Here is a 17,194-nt window from a genome sequence, read left to right as displayed (position 1 = left end):
ACGATTAACTGCATGTGCAATTAAATTGCGATGTGACAAAAGGAGATTTTCTAATCGCAAAGGCTGCAATTTGGCAGCGAGTGGTTAGCGCAATGCTAATATACGTGGAAAAACCGATAGGAATGCTAATGCTAATATCACCGATTACATTATTACAAATTATAAATTAGAAATGTGCCAAATGATTACATTTGGAGTCTAATAGAAAGTAAAACTACCATCACTCAAATAAGTACAGACAGGTATTTTAGTAAAGCCAGAAAACGTTTAACTCCAGAGTTTTGGCTAGCAGCTATGAGCGTAACTGAACTACGCATGGACAAGACGTCAAAAACTCTAAACGCAAAATACTTCAATAAACGGGACACACTTCTTTCCTACAAATACAATTTCACAGGTGTTGCTAATACCTATGATCCTTCAAGGAATGTGCTCAGAGGAGTTCAACATTATGAATAAAATAGTGTTTTATTTTACAAATACCATCATAAACACAAACTTACGTCTTAAGAAACATTATTTTAATAACGAAACTGCTCAATTCTTTCCAACAGTATAGATGTGTAGTGTATTTTGTCCAAGTGGGATTGCCGTACTTTGACCTCATCGGCAGTCGAAGCCAAGGACCCTGAGCCGATCTTGCACCCAAGCAGATCCTGTACCGACACCATATCTAATACTAAACATGCCTACTGCCCACATGGTGGAGGATGCACAGGTAGTAAGATATATTTATATTTCTGCTATATTATTTTATAATTACATTATGAAATTAATTCAATTTCCATTAGCTTATTTATATAGCACCAAATCATGACAAGAGTCGTCTCAAGGCACTTCAAAGTAAACATTTCAATACATCATTAACCATAAATGGTCTGACCAACAGCTCTATTTCTGTGGTAGGAGAACGTTTGTTCACCATGAACGCAGCTACTTTGCATCGCTGTCAGGTGCAGAGTGGCCCGGCAGGCTGGACTAAATACATTTATTATTTAAAGCAAGAATTTGGTCTAGTTCACTGGGCTAGGTGCAGAGCACTCTGGCAGCCTCTCGTCTGTCGGGTCTCAGTGGGGAGGAAGTGGGGGATTTTCCGGGGAAAATATAAGGAAGGGAGTGGGGAAATGGGGAGCAATGGGGAATTTCCAGGCTAAAACGGGACACTGAACAGGTTAGAAGGTAGCAGAAAAACTGGTGAGAAACAACGTGACGTGCCACCCTATGTTGCTAATTAACGATAATTTCGCTACTGCTGGCTAGCACGGTTAAATGCTAATCAGCGATTTTGAAAAATACAACAAATCTAATCAAAAGTACATACCTCTCTCTTTTGTTATTTTTCTCTGTCTCAAAACGAGGCCCCTGGTGGCTTCTGCTGCTGCATCCTCCTCAAGTTTAGCCGTTTGCACCTTGCACACAGAATCCGACCATCCTTCCCACGTGTCTGCTAGCAGGTTCTGACCAGAACAGGGCAGGCAGTCGAGCTCAGAGTGGGATTGAAGAGAGCTGGATGGGAATATCACTAGCTTGGTTTAGTAAATTAGCGTAATCTTTTTTTTTATATGTATATATTGCACAACAGATATAAATGGACAGCAGAACGTTATGCTTTTTTTCTTTGGGTGAACTGACGGTGGTGTGGGCAGTTTGGCTGCCTAGTTCACCTGTTGGATGGACCTGGACTGCTTAGTATTGACCCTTTGCACCTACGTCACCTCATCACGTGGGCCCACCATGTTGGACGGCAAAAGCATGTAAACGGTGAGCGACACCAGTACTAAACAAAAAAATGTCCACCCCCAATGCTATAAAGCTTTATGATTTCATTATGAACACTAATCTCTAACTGCTTTTTGGATGATATACACAATTGACCTTGTTTGCTCTTTAACTCCCCCCTTGTAAAACTTTATTTATATTCACATAATTTGTTTTTTCATGCTGTCTTATTTGTATCCTTTCATGTTCTATTTTTTTTTTTTTGTTTATTGTCTTTTTACTATACCAAATTGAATTGTAGGTACAAAATGAAAGTTAAGATGAACACGAACTTTGGAGCTACTCTGTAATGTCATTCTGCTAACAATTTTTGAAATGTAGTCGTTTTTGTTCGTTTTACAAAGGTTCAATAAAAGTTCTTTTAAAAAAAACAGTACTAAACAAAGGGAAAAGTAGAGTCTGAAATTGTTTTTGCGATCAAAACAAACTCCTCCAGCATTCCTTCAACTAGTTCATGCCCAGTTCAGTTATCAGAAGAGGTAGCGCATCTAGCGGGGGCTCATAGAGAGTGGTATGTTAACTAGCTTACCAACGTTAGCTTACCTTCTCTATGCAGCTGTTCACCGATGTAAACATGTTGCTAACTTTGCCTAAATTCACCCCGCTGGATTTATAACATTATGTTATAAACAGCGTTTCACTTTACACCAAAGCTGTTTTTTGTAAAAGTCCGGATCCCTACCAGCTCCTGTTGCTGGTGGTGTCATCGGAATAGAAGATCTCTGAACGGAGATGCTCATATGAATAAATAACATAATTTTAACACGCGTAATCATACATCGGAGCTTTAATATTGTTAATACGTAATTGTCTCACTACATTGGACGGCACGCATCCTCCGTGGTGAAATATCCATCCATCAGGATTATCAATAACTTGTATAAACACATCACATTTATCCCTGTCCCTGTCTTCCTCGTGAAATAAACAAACGTTAATCTTACCCGGGAAAAACATGTTCGCTGCGAATCTGAGGGCTGCTCAGCTTGATTGATCACTGCAGTTCACCTCCACCCTCAGTCTCATCAAAGTTATTAAAAAAACAAAACGAGTTAAGTTTACATCCTTGTCTGTTAGTGCAGCCAACCACGCAGCAAGCTAAAACCATTTTACTGTCAAATCAACTAAATAAAAGCGATAAAACTGGCTTGTTTTGACTACCTTCACTGGAGTTTCAACGGGTGTTAACTGCCTTTTTGCCGTCCATCATGGCGAAGGGGGCGGTCACATGAGTGCCGTGACGTCACGTGCAAAGGGTCAATAAGCAGCCATCCCACTCACTGGGGAGTTAAACTGATAAGCAGAGGTGTAGACTCGAATCACATGACTTGGACTCTAGTCATTATTTTAATGACTTCTGACTTGACTTGATAAAATCTATAAAGACTTACGACTCGACTCTGACTTGAACGCCAGTGACTTGCAACTTGAATCGACTTGCATCTGTTGACTTGATGATGACTTGAGCATTTTTGATCTTTTAGCACAAAAGTGGTATGACATGGACAAAAATCATAAATAAATCTTCATTCTGGGTTTGATCTTGTACTGCTGAATGCAGCAGGACTTGGCTTGTAATCAGTTTCAGTTGCACTTTCTGCTTGTTTGAGCAAATAAATTAAGCTTTAAGAAGTTTATTTCTGTAATTTATTTATTATCATTGTCATAAAATTGAAGTTGGACAGATGACTTGAATATGACCTGAAAAGTCAAAGTTAAGGACTTGGACTTGACTTGGACTTCCAAGTCATTACTCGACTTGGTTGTCTTTGACTTGGACTTGACTCGAGACTTGACTGGAAAGACTTATGACTTACTTGTGACTTGCAAAGACGTGACTTGGTCACACCTCTGCTGATAAATACATATATTATCAGCAGAAAATTAGCTAAGTTGAAAAATAACTAGATTTTTATTTATTATTTGTAAGATTCCATAATTTGGGCTGTAAAGGGTCATGTGAGTAGGCCTCGTGTGCTGAGAGTATTTTTAGTACTTTTTAGAAAATTTCTGTTTATTTAAAATAACAAAACAATAACAAATTCATTAAACAATAAGACGTTACATTATAAAATACAAGTAATCATCTTCTTTCCCAGTATTGGCAGTGAAAGTGTCGTCTATTATGTACTTATCCCCTCCAGTGGTATCCCATTAAGAGTCCACTGAGAATAAAAATACAACAGCCAGCAGTGGCAGCGTTCCCCAGCATCAGTGCGGGGCGGCGAGGTGCTTGATAATACCTCTCCTGTCCCTTGTGTTCCCTGTCAGCGCCTGGACTGCCTGCTGCTAAACAGAGCAGTTTAACAACCCTCTCAGCATCCTTCCTCGCTAAACGATTCAAACGCACCGGCACTTCAAAGTGGAACCAAATGTTCCGTTTCAACAGATCCCTTAAAGGAGACTTTGCTGCTAATGCCCCCCGCGCCACATGGAAACATGGAACCAGAAGGAGGAAAAGAGTAAAGACTGATGTTTCACCCTCACTCACTTTAGTAAAACTACTTCAAGATAATATTTATCAACATAAATGATTCTAACCGTCCAGGCGGCCTTCAGCAAACAACTCAGGTTCATTCATACTCTAATAAAGCTTTAAAGTTCAGCGGCTTGTTAGCATGGATCGCCTCTATTAGCATTTGTTGCAGCTGGACTCGGCGTGTTCTTTAAAATCTAAAAAGATGGAACAGCAGAACATCATACGTTCACGCTGTGGAAATTAAAAGGCAATTTCAAAGTATGGTTTGGGCAATAAATTCTAACCAACTTTAAGGGAGTTTCTAAACGCAGAAACAACGCCGTGTAAACTCATTACAGATTATTAAATCTAATTAATTTATTTAGAGCTCTTCTCTTTGTTTTGTTTTTTTCAGTTCCCAAGAAGAAGCTGATGAAAATCACATAATTACAAATTGTTGCGTTCAAGCAGCTACCGGTGAGAGGAAGCTGTGTACTGGGTTAATATTGTTTGTATTTGTTGTGCGCTGCTGCTGCTGCTGCTGAAAAGATGCATGCCACAAAAAGGAGACAAGATGATGTTTCGTCATTATTTGCATTCACAGATGTGAGATGTGGTCAGCGCTAATGCTGCAGGAGGCATCGTTTACCTTCATCTCTTTATGACACGATGTGGTCTCATGTTTCTATTCATGAAAAAGGCATACTTCACATCATTATATTCAAGACAACATACGCTCACTGGCCACTTTATTGGGCACACCTCGCTAGGACCGGATTAGATCCTTTTGCCTTCAGAACTGCCTCAGTCCTTCGTGGCATAGATTCAACAAGGTCCACATTGACATGGCAGCATTTCGCAGTTGCTGCAGATTTGTCGGCTGCACGTCCAAATTTCCCATTCCACCACATCCCAAAGGTGCTCTAATGGATTGAGATCCGGTGACTGTGGAGGCCATTTGAGTAGTGAACTCATTGTCATGTTCAAGAAATCTGTCTGAGATGATTAGAGCTGTATGACATGGCGCATTATCCTGCTGGAAGTAGCCATCAGAGGATGGGTACTGTGATCATAAAGGGGTGGACATGGTCAGCAACAATACTTAGGTAGGCTGTGGCGTTGCAACGATGATCGGCTAGTACTAAGAGGTCCAAAGTGTGCTAAGAAAGTGTTCCCCACACCATTACACCACCACCACCAGCCTGGATCCATGCTTCCATTTAGTTGACACCAAATTCTGAGCTACAATCCGAATGTTTAGCAGAAATCGAGATTCATTGGACCAGATAGAACAGAACATTTTTCCAGTCTTGCGTTGTCAAATTTTGGTGCGCTTGTGCTAATTGTAGCCTCAGTTTCCAGTTCTTAGCTGAGGTGGGAGGAGCACCCGGTGTGGTCTTCTACTGCTGTAGCCCATCCGCCTCAAGGTTCGACGTGTTGTGCATTCATAGATGCTCTTCTGCATACCTTGGTTGTAACGAGTGGTTATTTGTCTTTCTATCAGTTCGAACCAGTCTGGCCATTCTCCTCTGACCTCTGGCATCAACGAGACATTTTTGCCCCCAGAACCTCCGCTCACTGGATGCTTTCCCTTTTTCGGACCACTCTCTGTAAACCCTGGAGATGGTTTTGCGTGACAATCCCAGAAGATCAGCAGTTTGTGAAATAGTCAGATCAGCCTGTCTGGCACCAACAACCATGTTACGTTCAAAGTCATTAAATCACCTTCCTTCCCCGTTCTAAAGCTCGGTTTGAACTGCAGTGGATCGCTTTGACCATGTCAGCATGCCTAAATGCATTCAGCAGCCACCATGTGATTGGCTGATTAGTTATCTGCGTTAACAAGCAATTGCACAGGTGTACCCAATATAGTGGCGAGTATTTCCTTTTATTTTAAATGACTAAAACACATGAAGCCATTAAAGCATAAATATTCATTTTCTTTCCCTTTTCCAGTAGAAGTTAACACTAAATATGCTAGTATGGCTTTAAAAGAAACAAAAAGATCTGCAGCTACAAGGTCGTACTTTAGATTTGTATTCAAATCTCAACTATGTACAAAAAACTGTCTCTAAAATGCAGAGAAGTCACCTGATTACCCCGTGATAGCTCTTTGGAGCCCGTGTTAACTTGAGTTTGAAATGATCCCTGCAATGTTCAATTATAAGCTCTGTTAGGATTTCTAGAGCATCTGCTGAAAGGAGGTTATGCCAAAAGGCACTTAGCAATTCACCGTTAATGCACCCTGTGTAATTACCAGCGCCAGGAATCCTGGGAGGTTTTACAATACAAGACTTCATTTCTTTAAAACTCATAAATGTTAACACATTTCTACATTCTCTCCTCTTTAGACGCGGGATGCTTTGGGGAAGTTTGCGAGGAAAGCTATCGTGCACTACAGGGACGACTTGGATCTGCAGAACTTTATGGATTACATCCAGAAAGAGGTGCTCTGGCAGATTCCACTTTGATAAAGTGTGCGTGTCTGAATCTATCCACATCGCTCAAGTCTTCAGACTAATCACAGCTATTGACCTATTGAACATGTCTGAAAACTAAAGTGAGGTGACACAGCCAGTGACCACATGAGCTGTAGATTTTATTTTCATTTATTTTTGGCCTTGGTGAGCATTTTCCACTCAACAGGTTAAACCTGCGTGCACTTCCTGTACCTTCGTGGGATTCCTCATGAGATTTCCCTCTTCCATCTGCACGTACTGGCAGCAACTGGGAGCCTGGGGTTTCCCGTGGTGGAAGCCCAGACGGGCAGGATGAACAAACACAAATTTAGTAACACCTGTGTGGCGCTCGTCCTCTCTATTCTCCTTAGTTTAAATGCTGTGGGTGGAACAACTACACCGACTGGTCCTGGAACCTCTACTTTAATTGTACAAATGAAAACCCGAGCTCTGAGCGCTGTGCGGTGCCGTACTCCTGCTGCACTCCCATTCCTGGAGAGGTGAGTTTTAGCGGAAGTTGGTTTCACAAAGTTCTACGTAGAAATGTATGAATAATGGAAAGCACACAATCAAAAATAGGTAAACACAGCTTCAAAAGGGGCTAATGGGCTTGATACACGGGAGGCAACATCGCCTCTCCTCCATTCATTTTCAATGAGACATGCGCGACAAAGCGATAATCGCGGGTCTCCCTCCTACTAAGCGAAATGCATGTGTGTGAAATTTTGCGCTCGTGCACGTGTCATGCACAGGCGACCCAGCGACGCAATCCCAGAAAGTTAAAATATTTTCAACTTTTCATCGTTGTCGCTCGAACGAGGACCAATCAACGGTAGGTTTCATTCACTGGCCAATGAGCGGACAGGATGCTCCGTACATCTCAGAGCAAACATGTGGGCCATTCCCATCTGTACCGGGTCGGCCCGGTCCGGGTAGCGTAGGTTGTTTACATATCTGGGTGGCCTGGTATTTTTCCGGGCCAACAAAGGCTCATTCTCAGCCCTCTTCTCGAGGGGGTCTGCTTCAGGCCGACCAGGGCCAACACACCCACTGCTGACAGCAAATTCACACCTTCCATTAGAGCAAGCCTCTGATTGGTGGGTAGAATCAGTCCACATGGGCTTAAGACAAGGATGTGTGGAATCAACCGGGCCAGGATGGGGCCGACTGGGGCTACCCGGCCCGGGCCGACCCGGTACAGATGGGAATGGCCCAATGGAGAAGTTGATACTTGCTGTGACGGATTTCCCAGAACTGTACAATATTTCTACCATAGAATATAGAGATATTCAGAAAAAGGCCACAGCATGGGAAATTGTTGGTGAATATAACTAGTATATGTCGGCGCCTTGCTTGCACAGGCCTGCTGCCAGGCTGGAAGCACACACCAGCCTCCATGACCATGGTCCCGTTCACCTTCACCGCCGCAACCGGCACCTCTTTGCCCTGCGCCTCCTGCACCAGAGCCGCATAACTCTAGCAGCACCTTGTGAAACATCATATCTACCGCTTTTTAAACTCTGAACCGCTTAAATAACCTTAATTCCCTCCAACTTGACACAGCCAATCAAAACAACAGAAGATTAGATTTCGCCATGCAACAGAACACATCGACGGCTTTGCCACGGGTCGCCTCCCGTGTGTCCGGTAATAAAAGCGACGGTGACGAATTTTGCTGATCGTGGTCGTTCGCGCCGTGTGCCGAGCCCATAATTCCAGCTGAGGTGGAGTATTGCATGACCTTTGTTGTCATCTTTAGTTTTTTTTCCTGATTTTCTGAAAGAATGACCATTTTAACATATGCTCCTGTATTAAAATGTTTCTTCACCCCATCATGAATTACTTAATTAAAAGAATTAATTCAGAAAATTAAGTTAATTTCCTATAGGACAGATGAGCTAATGGCTAGTTCAAGTGACAACATAATGGCCACGTATTGCTTTTGTCATAAAACAACTCCATTCTTTAAATTATCAAGGTGTATGACACTTGCTTGGTGGTTTAAAAGTCCCAGGTTTGTATCCCGGACAAGCCCCCCAAATCTATTATTGTTCAGCCACCAAAAAGTCTCAAAGAACAAAAAAAAAAGATGTTCAATAAATTCTAAATTCTCTCCAGGCCTCAAATAATCCAGATTCTAATGGCAATCCTAATAACAATGATAATGCTTTACATACTGACAGATTATGAAACAACACTTTTATAAACTTTATAATTTTTCACTAATTATTATTCACAAGAAACTATTTAAAGCAGCAGCAAAATGTAGCAATTCTGTTTTATCCAGGGTCAAATCAAGAAGAAAATACATTTTTAACACTTGAGTTGTTTTAAGATGGCATAAAATCCTTTTGTTACTGATTGTGATTTTAACTAGCCGTTAGCCCATCAGTCATGTGGTACATAATGGCATTTTTGTTAAACAGGTTGTTCAGGAAGTAATCCAAAAGGAGCAAGAGTAATTATTAATAACATTTACACAGAAACACGTTTTTTGTTTTTCTTTGCCCTTTGACTGTGTTATTTTTATTTTTCCAACTCATTTTTAATCTTTGACAGAAAATCCAAGGAGACAAAGTTCAAAGAGAAAAATTCCACCTCCAGAAATCTTGAAACATTATCAATCATAAAAACTGAAACATTTCAAAAACACTTGTTTCTACGTTAGCAAACTCTAAAGAGCTTAGAGGTGGTTTAAAGCATTTGCAGAGTGATGATGGCAAATGTGAATGACAGGTTTCCTTATATTTTATGCATAAACCCCTAGTTAAGATATTTCATAATGATGATTAATATGAATATTTAAAAAAAAACAATCCATAAAACTTCTAATTTACTTCCACGCCTCATAGTTAATGATCTGTGATGAAATAGCCACAGCCGCCTGACTGTGACAAAAAACTATTTGTTTAAAGTCGACTGGACGTGGGCACGAGTTTGTCAAAACTCCAACAGCTTGTTGCCTGAAGGCAACAACAGTGAGTCTGCACCTGTGGACAGTTGGCTGAAAAACAGCTGGCCTCATAAAACCCCACAAAATGACTGGAAGCACACTTTACCTTCTAATGTGACTGGAGTTCTGCAGGTCAGTTAGGGTTAGGGTTAGCATACAAAGGTTGCAATGTATTAAAAACTGGTTGCATTTGGATGGCAATTAAAGAAAACATATGCTTAAACAAAGATGTACATTTAATCCCTATTTTACAACTGAAGACAAGACTTTCTAAGCCAGGGGTCTGCAACCTGCAGCTATGGAGCCACGGGTGTTTACTGTGGCTCTTAACTTTGGATAGAAAAAAATAAAATACATTTTTTTAAATATAGATAGAACAAATAAGTTAAAGCAGCTTTGCAGTTTTTATGGATTAACTGCATTGAATTTTCACATCAAAATGAAATTTTAATTACAAGTTTGACACAGTTTTCAATAAATATAACGTCCCAGACATCTCTTACAAATGTTGGATTTTTAAAAATAACTGCAAATCTCATGCATCCTTATGGAAAAGGGAAATAAGAGTTCTTGTTTTAATCCTAGAATTCTGTCACAAACCTGAGAAAATCAAAGAGAACTTCACTGTAATCCTCTAACGCGGATATTTAATAACACAGAATGACTTTTAAAATTGGCCTTTTAACAGTTGAGGCTCTAATCAAGTTTCATTCAGATAAACCGAAAGGGAAAATGGATTTTTGGATTGTAAAGGTTGCAGACCCCTGTTCTAGACCAACATGCCTTTAGGGACACAACAGCTTTTCAAGTTTCAGATTACATTTAGGATATTTGTCTCGTTGACATTAAATACTTGCTTAAGTATCACGTTTTCTTCCACATTTAATATTAACCTAAATCATCACAAAAATCTGTACTAATTAATGCTTAAGCTCCACCTCCAGCAGCGGGGCCACAGAGGGGGGCCCAAGCTTGCCGTCAGGCTGGTACGGGCCCACCCTGGAACCCCCTAGAACAATCCCTGATTAAAGATCACTAAAAAACTGGAACAGGGCCACAAGTTCACTTCTCAGTTGCATCACATTTTTGTAAGAACACGCTAAGAATTTGTTAAAAAATATTATTCCCATCTCTCCAGCTCAACATTTGTGCAGCTTTTTGTCCAGATTTATTAATCTTCTGCTGCACATGTGCAACTGCCTTTTAATGAGCTGCCTATGCACATTCAATTTTATAAATAAAGCAATTTCAAATAGTTATATACAACTGCATCTATAACTATCCAAAAACTAACAATGTGACTTTATGAACTATAATGAACACATCTGTATGGTGTTGGTAAGTCACCTGATACACCAGATGTAGTCTCATTACCTGGCTTTATGGTACAGCTGGCAGTGACAATCTCACAAAGAATTAATGATATTTATGTTCTCATTATCCAATGCAAAGCAGCCTGCACACATAAATAAGATGTGTGGAAACCATGGTGCACACCAGGCTTTATATGCATATTATATATAAACACGGCACGTGTGTAACTACGTTTTCATGCAAAGCAGACAGAACAGCGCAGCCTGGAAGTCACTTGAAAGTAAAAATGAAAACTTAGGTGTTGAATCATCCCACCAGCATTAATTAACCATCATGCCACACAGAAAACTGATCACAGCAACCTCTTCCAACATGGTTGGAGAAAAAGAAATCAATTAAACATCACAAGAGCAGTGCTGCCACCTGCTGGCAGCACGTGCCATTTTATGGACCACGGCTCTGAAACTGCTTCTTTCTTCTCTTTAATCAAACTCGTTAGTCTCTGTACTGTTCTCTCTCTCCCCGGTGGAATGTGTGCTTCATGTTGTCTGTCTTTTCCTAAACAGGCAGTGATCAACACCATGTGTGGTTTTGGAGTTCAAAACCAAAACTACCAGGATGCAAACAAGTCAATCTACTCGGTAGGCTGTGCAGACGGAGCAGTGATGTGGGTCGAGTCTCATCTGTTGCTGGTGGGGGCTCTCACCTTGGGTCTGGCGTTGCCTCAGGTAACCCCGTGCATGAAGGGTCATGCATAAGCATTAGCCAGAAACAGTTTCTGACTTGTATAGGATCACACAAGTAAATAAAGGGTGACTTGCTAGATAGTGCAGTTAACGTACAGACAGGACCTGACAGCTTTAAGGCAGACTCACACGGTGCATTCGGATGTCAATATGGAAACACTTCATCAATCAGGACTCTGCATCAATTCTGAAATAATCGAAACCTGTCTGAGAACGTCAAACTTCAGACGTATTTTGTAAATATTACTACCCATATAAAAGGAACTAAAATCTATTAAAAATCCCACTCTGGATTAAAACAGCCAATGGGAAGGAAGTGTTATAAAGGCACACTCTGCTAATTTTTCATATTTTTAAATAACATTCTTGAGCCAGTATGTGTTAACATGACCCTTTACGAGGTTAACGAAATGCCACTCAGACCGCCACTGCCCCCTGTGGCCAAAATATTCCACTTGCAACTTCAGAGCGGCAGCCCATTTTCTGTTGGACTTAGTAATGCAGTTGATATGCCAGCGCTGCAGTCTGCTGTCAGCAAGTTTTAGATCATCAACACCGCTGATTTGTTGGATTTAGTGATGACCCGCTCCTGTAGACACTAAAGAAGGCTGGGGAGACTTAGTTGGATGACCGCACAGGGAGATCCTTTCTGCTTTCACTAACTGAACACTAGGCGGTGCTAAAAGCACCTAGTATCCATTTAAAAACTGAGCACTTTTTAATTTTATCTCAGGCAATAACTCAGCACAATGCAATCTGATTTTAACGGCAAACTGTGTATTGATCACATGATTAAAAGTATATGCAACCTGAGGGGTAGACTGAGTAATAATGTAGCATTATGTGCCTAAAAGGGAACGGCGCAGGCAGTCCTCTCCTACTCATGACGGATTTCTCCACAGGAATCGTTAAATCCCACAGCAATAAGTTCTTTTATTATCTAAAGTCAGCTCATCATGTTAAATTATGAGTCCACCTGTCAGAATGGTTCGCCTGTCACACCACATTCTCACACAGCAGGCCACTGGACTGACTGACTGGGATGCTCGTTACAGGCCGAGCAGGCACAAGTCTGATCTGCAGTCTAAAGTGGCTGCTGCTGTCCTCTAGATCGCCGGCGTTGTGCTGTCCCAAATCCTGATCTCTCAAATCCAAAACGAGATTACCGCGGCGCTTTGAGGGTGGAGGTGGTGAATGGAAGAAAACCACCGGCAGTTCTCCGACTAGTGCAAATACATCAAGAGTGCATATCCTTTTCTTCCTGTGCCGCTGCCTTTGACAATTGTTGATGCACTTCACTGTGGTGTATGCTCTGTTTTATACTGATAGAAACATGTAAATGTGTACTGAAATGTGAATAAAATACATTTATGCCTCATTCCAAATGACAGTGATGTGCAGTTTTGATTAGAGAAAGAAAAAAAAACAGTCATTTCTGAAGCTTATTTCACAGTTTCTATAAATTTCCACATTTTCAGGCAATTATCTTCATACTGTCATCTTGAATAATCAGTATTTTAGCTAAAAAGCCACTAAGCTGCAAATTAAGATGCCAGCTATTTGGTCAAGAGTGTCAAGCCCCCCCCCCCCCCCCAAGTTGCCTTTTTGATGCAAAACAGAACATCAGATTATAGGTTACTCTGATGTTTTCATGTGGGATCTGCTGGGGCACTTTGCAGTCACTCTAGACATGAAGAGCGAGCGCTTTCTTCATCAGACGCTGGGTCAGAGGGGAGTTGGGCCTCACGGCATCACGCTCCACCAAGAGACATCTGGGGAAATGCAGCACAACAGCACAGCAAAAGCAGAAATTCAAATTCAAAGCGACTACAAGCTGAGAGAATAAATCAGTCAACTGTGAAAATAAAAGTACCGACAGAAAATCCCAGAAACATGGGAGAGAAAAAGTGCTGTGTGGGGAGGTCAGCGTCAAGATATGGTCGTCGTCTTCCTCCGCTTATCCGGTTCCGGGTCGCGGGGGCAGCATCCCAACTAGGGAGCTCCAGACCGTCCTCTCCCCGGCCACCTCCACCAGCTCCTCCGGCAGGATCCCAAGGCGTTCCCGGACCAGATTGGGGTTGTAACCTCTCCAACATGTCCTGGGTCGACCCAGGGGCCTCCTGCCGGCAGGACATGCCCGAAACACCTCCCCGGGGAGACGTCCAGGAGGCATCCTGACCAGATGCCCAAACCACCTCAACTGACTCCTTTCGATCTGGAGGAGCAGCGGTTCTACTCCGAGTCCCTCCCGAATGTCCGAGCTCCTCACCCTATCTCTAAGGCTGAGCCCGGCCACCCTACGGAGGAACTCATTTCGGCCGCTTGTATCTGCGATCTCGTTCTTTCGGTCATTACCCAAAGCTCATGACCATAGGTGAGGATTGGGACGTAGATCGACCGGTAAATCGAGAGCCTGGCTTTCTGGCTCAGCTCCCTCTTCACCACGACAGATCGGCTCAGCGTCCGCATCACTGCAGACGCCGAACCAATCCGCCTGTCGATCTCCCGATCCCTCCTACCCTCACTCGTGGACATGGTAACTATGCAATATTATGATGAGTTCCAGCTGTTCAAAAAAGACTGAAGAGGTATTTTAATAATTATTTTATTTATTATTGATGTTTTTCCGTTTGGTAACTTGTAATGTGGTTTTAGAAAAAAAATATTCTACAAAGATTTTTACACAAATACTTCAAGAAAACCAGAAAAAGAAACAGCTAATAAGAAAATAGATCTAATAATTCTCTAATAATGCTCAGTAATAATACGCGAGCCTTTAGAAAGCACAAGAGTCTGGTGAAATGAGATGATGTCAGAAGAAGATCTAAGTCAAATCTAAAATCTTTCCATCGAGAAGAGAGTCATGGAACTAAGAGTTTAGACTAGGGGTGCACCGATCTATCTGCCCCATCTCGGGTTTTTTCAAGATCGGTGAACGCCCCAAAACCGCAGTCGCTGTAGAAGAATTTTTTTGGACAAGTACGTCAAAACGGGTACTAACGTTTTATTTTCTAAATTAGAAAGATGAAAGTCTAAAAGAAAGGGTTAAAAAAATGACTTGGCATATAAATAAAAGTCTAGTTTGTCCCTTAAATAACAAAATAACAGTGAATGCATGTGACTTGTATAATATTTGGTCCCTTTTTAGTTAAAACTGATAAAATATTAGTTTTTCCTACTGTTAAATGAAGAAAAAATGTTTCTTTTTCATCAAAACTGAGCTATTTAAGGCAACGCTGCTTTTATTTTGTTAGTGGGTTAGCCAATTAGCATTTTGACGTATTGTGAAGAGTCTGAAACAAACCCCAAATACACACAGCAAATTTTACAAGTTACACACAATTATTTACAATAATGGACAACTTTACATTTATTTATTTGGATATATGATATAAAACTACATTTACGAGCCTTCTCTTTAGCCACTCAGAGTATAATAGTCTGCGATGCAATGCATTATGGGATATTTTGTTGTCCTAAGTCTGCAGAAGGATGCACTGATGCATTCTCAATACAATGAGCTGAGCAAGAACACTTTGAGCGAACTTGCCATGATACGTACTTAGGATTTGGAACAGTACTTGGGCCATCGTTGGTCACCTTAAGGACGTGAGTACACGAGTATGCATACTGAAAAATGGCCATGATTTCTTTCCCCAAGTTATAATAATTTTATGGTTGATATAAAACATGTTTATTAAGTTCTTTGCACAACAATCCCTCTCATATAAAAAAAATCTCAGAAATTTTATTCTCAACTGTTTCAGTACCTTCCAGAATGAGCCGCTTCAGAGGTTTATCACTTTAAGAAAAAAAGCTGAAGCTGCCCACGCCCACCCATGCCCGCTCATGCTGCTATTAGCTGAGAAGCTCTGATATCTGGGAGGGTTCAGACTAGAGCTGCTAGCCCTACAGCAGAAGTTGCTTTCTTGCATGTTAGAAGTGGTTCTATTCTCATTTCCCCAATTGTGACATCACAAATGGGGACTTTTTGGGCACAGTTTTAGGCACATACTTCCTAAAACTAAACACTGAGAAAATAAATGTAGGTGTTTGTTAAGTAAGTTATGGTCTGTGGTACACATTGGACAACTACTGTTGGCTTCATCAGAACGTGATCTTCAGCTTTCGCTGGAGCGGTTCGCAGCCAAGAGTGAAGCAGCTGGGATGAGAATCAGCTCCTCTAAATCTGAGACCATGGTCTTGATTCGGAAAAGGGTAGAACGCCTTCTTCGGGTCAGGGATGACGTCCTGCCCCAAGTGGAGGAGTTTAAGTATCTCGGGGTCTTGTTCACAAGTGAGGGAAAACTGGAGCGTGAGATCGATACGTGGATTGGTGCTGCATCTGCAGTGATGCGGGCGTTGTACCGGTCTGTCGCGGTGAAGAGAGAGCTGAGTCAGAAGGCGAAGCTCTCAATTTACCGGTCGATCTATGTTCCTACCCTCACCTATGGTCAAGAGCTTTGGGTAGTGACCGAAAGAACGAGATCGCGGATACAAGCAGCTGAAATGAGTTTTCTCCAAAAGTGGCTGGGCTCTCCCTTAGAGATGGGGTGAGAAGCTCGGTCATCCGGGAGGGGCTTGGAGTAGACCTGCTGCTCCTCCAGATCAAGAGGAGCCAGTTGAGGTGGCTCAGGCATCTGGTTAGGATGCCTCCCTGGTGAGGTTTTCCGGGCACGTCCAACCGGGAGGAGACCTAAAGGTAGACCCAGGACACGGTGGAGGGACTATGTCTCTCACCTGGCCAGGAAACGCCTTGGGATTCCCCTGGAGGAGCTGGCCCAAGTGGCTGGGGAGAGGAAAGTCTGGGCCTCTCGACTTAGGCTACTGCCCCCGCGACCCGTCTCCGGATAAGCGGGTGAAAATGGATGGATGGATGGATGGATGGATGCGTGTGGGTGTGGTACATATTGGACAACTATTAAACAATTTTTAAAAAAATCTGATTTGGTTATGAAATATTAGCGGCCATCATTTAGGGAAATTGGCACTGGGCCTAGAAAAACTCAAATAGGCCAGTTGAAATGTCCAGTTTGAGTTCAAGTCTGAATTTGGATCGGGACACTTTGCAATCCTCAAAAAACTTATGAATTACTCTTAAATCCTAGCCTAGTGAACTAGACCAAATTCTTGCTAAATAATACATTTATTTAGTCTGGCTTGCCAGGCTACTTAAATCCTGGACAGCACGAGGAAATGTGTTTAGGAATGGCTCCTTTAGGGGAAAATGGCCAATAACGTCTGTGTTGTTCTTTACAAAAGTTACAGAGGAATAGAAATAAACTTCATCAAGTAGAAATGCATAAAACAGAAATGACAAGGTCACACAGAAATCATTCAATTGTACATTACCTTCCTAGTTTCTGATGACGCTTATTGTCTGATTTTAAGGCTGTGTGGATGAGTAGTTGACTGAACAGGTCCCTCTGCAAAAGTAAAGAAACAAGTAAAAACAAGCCTCTTAAAGTGCATCTGCTCCATTTTG

The 17,194-nt window shown here is 41.8% G+C and overlaps 2 protein-coding genes across 7 annotated transcripts in view; one reads left to right on the top strand and one right to left on the bottom strand.

The window, feature by feature from the left end:
* The window catches only part of tspan33b (tetraspanin 33b), a 64,503-nt gene extending 51,409 nt beyond the window's left edge, over nucleotides 1–13,094 (top strand). For both annotated transcript variants that reach the window (XM_054733675.2, XM_015964103.3), the window contains exons 5-8: nucleotides 6,589–6,684; nucleotides 7,068–7,196; nucleotides 11,530–11,691; nucleotides 12,820–13,094. In XM_054733675.2, the coding sequence (XP_054589650.1) occupies nucleotides 6,589–6,684; nucleotides 7,068–7,196; nucleotides 11,530–11,691; nucleotides 12,820–12,888 (456 nt within the window). In that variant the 3' untranslated portion in view covers nucleotides 12,889–13,094. The remainder of the gene's footprint in view (nucleotides 1–6,588; nucleotides 6,685–7,067; nucleotides 7,197–11,529; nucleotides 11,692–12,819) is intronic.
* Nucleotides 1–17,194, bottom strand: part of ttc38 (tetratricopeptide repeat domain 38) — an 89,773-nt gene that overhangs the window by 58,202 nt on the left and 14,377 nt on the right. For all 5 annotated transcript variants that reach the window (XM_070550467.1, XM_070550464.1, XM_070550465.1 and 2 more), the window contains exons 13-14: nucleotides 17,062–17,135; nucleotides 1,322–13,481 (exon numbers count right to left, since the gene is read on the bottom strand). In XM_070550467.1, the coding sequence (XP_070406568.1) occupies nucleotides 13,394–13,481; nucleotides 17,062–17,135 (162 nt within the window). In that variant the 3' untranslated portion in view covers nucleotides 1,322–13,393. The remainder of the gene's footprint in view (nucleotides 1–1,321; nucleotides 13,482–17,061; nucleotides 17,136–17,194) is intronic.

Source organism: Nothobranchius furzeri, chromosome 4 (assembly GCF_043380555.1).
Source record: "Nothobranchius furzeri strain GRZ-AD chromosome 4, NfurGRZ-RIMD1, whole genome shotgun sequence".
Classification (NCBI taxonomy): domain Eukaryota; kingdom Metazoa; phylum Chordata; class Actinopteri; order Cyprinodontiformes; family Nothobranchiidae; genus Nothobranchius; species Nothobranchius furzeri.
Note: the sequence above shows the minus strand (reverse complement) of the source record. Positions and strands in the feature narration are given on the sequence as shown.